General features: G+C 70.5%; 1 protein-coding gene across 1 annotated transcript; it reads left to right on the top strand.

Moving 5' to 3' along the window:
• Positions 1-529: 529 nt before the first annotated feature.
• Positions 530-2,329, top strand: HES1 (hes family bHLH transcription factor 1). Its single transcript, XM_084529201.1, has 4 exons — positions 530-759; positions 948-1,043; positions 1,132-1,219; positions 1,610-2,329. Exons 1-4 carry the CDS (start codon positions 652-654, stop codon positions 2,092-2,094), a joined length of 777 nt encoding a protein of 258 aa, XP_084385327.1. The 5' UTR covers positions 530-651; the 3' UTR covers positions 2,095-2,329.
• Positions 2,330-2,551: the final 222 nt, after the last annotated feature.

Raw genomic sequence — 2,551 nt, 5'->3', positions numbered from 1 at the left:
ACGGGACTTGGGACATTGTGACAGGACCTGGGCACTGTGACAGGACTGGAGCTATCGTCACAAGATCTTAGGCACCGCGACAGGCTCCGGGCACCGTGACAGGACTCGAGCTATCGTGACAGCACCTGAGGCACCGCGACAGCGCCCCTCCCGCCTCACCCCGCAGGCAGCGGCCCCCCACGGCGCAGCCCCCCCCCCTCCCCTCCCCGCCTCCCCTCCCCGCTGCCGGCGCCCCCCGCGGGCTCCAATTAACCCGGCAATTAGCGCCGGGCCCCCCGGCGGCAGCGCGGCGCCTGAGGGGTTAAACCCGCGGCCGCCCCTCCCGCCCCGCGCGCGGCACCCGCTGGGGCCGCCCATTGGCCGGCGCGCGGCGCGCGGCGCGCGGCCAATGGGCGGGCGCCGTCCACGAGCCGGGGCGGCGTGCGGGCGGCGCCCATTGGCTGGGCGCGAGTGTGGGAACGGCGGCGGGGGACGTTTCACACGAGCCGCGCGCGTGCGGCGCGCGCTATAAGTAGGGGCGGCCAAGGGCGCGCGGCAGCCGCGCCGCGCCGGTCCCAGCGCCCGCCCGCCCGCTGCCCGCCCGCCGCCCGCTGCCCGCCCGCTGCCGCCGCCGCACGACCTCCTCCGCGGCGGGGCGGGCGCGGCCGCACGATGCCGGCCGACCTGATGGAGAAGAGCAGCGCCTCGCCCGTGGCCGCCACCCCCGCCAGCATCAACGCGACGCCCGATAAGCCCAAGACGGCGGCGGAGCACCGCAAGGTAAGGGCTGTGCCGGGCTGTGCCGGGCTGTGCCGGGCTGTGCCGGGCTGTACCGGGCTGTACCGGGCTATACTGGGCTGTACAGTGCCGTGCCGGGCTGTGCCGGGCTGTGCCGGGCTGTACCGGGCTATACCGGGCTGTGCAGTGCCGTGCCGGGCTGTACCGGGCTCACCGCCGCTCTCTTGCAGTCGTCCAAGCCCATCATGGAGAAGCGGCGGCGGGCGCGCATCAACGAGAGCCTGGGGCAGCTGAAGACGCTGATCCTGGACGCGCTGAAGAAGGATGTAAGGCAGGGAGGAGATGGGGGGGGTGCAGGGGGGGTTATTGGGGGTGTTGTTGGGGGTGCCGGTGTGAGCAGCCCTCTGCCCGCAGAGCTCGCGGCACTCCAAGCTGGAGAAGGCTGACATCCTGGAGATGACCGTCAAGCACCTGCGGAGCCTGCAGCGGGCGCAGATGACCGGTGAGAGATGGGGCTGGGGGGTGGTGGTGGTGGTGAGGGGCTGGGGGTGGGGTACCGGGGTGCCCGACGCCCTCCCCGTGCTGTGGGAGCACCATGCTGCTGCCCTGGGGGCTCCCTGCTGCACCCTGCATGCGGGATTCTGGGGCTGGGGGGGCTCCCGTGCCCCCTGCCCAAGGGTGCTGGTGGGGTGGTGCCCATAGGATGGGTCCCCCGGTGCTATGGGGTCTGGGGGGGCAGCAGGGGTCTCTGCTCGCCAGCTGGGTCTGAAGTGCTGGGGGGTGCAGTGCTCTCTGCCTGGATCCCCCTGCTCCAAGGGGGGCTGCAGGGGGTGATGCCGGGGGGCTGCACACCCCGCTGACCCCCCCTCCCCGTGTCCCTCTCGCCCCGCAGCCGCGCTGAGCACGGACCCCACGGTGCTGGGCAAGTACCGCGCCGGCTTCAGCGAGTGCATGAACGAGGTGACGCGGTTCCTCTCCACCTGCGAGGGCGTCAACACCGAGGTGCGCACCCGGCTCCTGGGCCACCTGGCCAGCTGCATGACCCAGATCAACGCCATGAACTACCCCGCGCCCCCTCCGCCGCCCCCGCTGCCGCCGGCCGCAGCTTTCGGGCCACCCCTGGTGCCACCGGGCGGTGGCGCGGGGCCGCTCCCGGGCATGCCCTGCAAGCCAGGCACCGACGCGGCCAAGGTGTACGGGGGCTTCCAGCTGCTGCCCGCCTCCGACGGGCAATTCGCCTTCCTCATCCCCAGCACCGCCTTCGCCCCCGGCGGGGCCGTGCTGCCCCTCTACGGCGGCCCCCCCACGGCTGCCACCGCCGCCTCGCCGCCTGGCCCGCCACCCGGCACCGCCGACTCGGTGTGGAGACCCTGGTGAGGGTGGCGGGCACCGGACTGGACTGAGCACCGCGCCCCGTGCTGCTGGCACGGCTGTACATAGGTTATATGTTCATATTGGATTGTGCCTTTGTACCATAGCACTCCCTCAACAGCGTTTCGTGTTTTACACGAGATCTTTTTTTCTCCCTTCCCTCCCCTTCCTTACGTGACACCAAAGATTTTTTTTTTTTTTTTTGAATGCTCTTAAAATAAAAGTCTCTTCCATTTTGGAAGGCCTTTGGAGATAAGTCGGAGTGCTGGCGTTGTGTGCGTAGGAGGGAGCCCGGCTCCTGGCTCGCTCCCGGCCGCCCGTGGATTGATTGTGCTGCTGCAGGGCTGGAGCTGTCAGTCAGACCCTCTGTCCCCTCGGCCGCCTTCTGAAACCACCCGGCCCCTCTCCCTGCCCCCGGGGCAGATGTAATTACTGCTTCCTCGGGAGCAGTTCAGCTGATCAG

Source organism: Aythya ferina (assembly GCF_964211825.1).
Source record: "Aythya ferina genome assembly, chromosome: 9".
Classification (NCBI taxonomy): Eukaryota; Metazoa; Chordata; class Aves; order Anseriformes; family Anatidae; genus Aythya; species Aythya ferina.
This window is presented reverse-complemented; position numbering and strand designations above follow the sequence as displayed.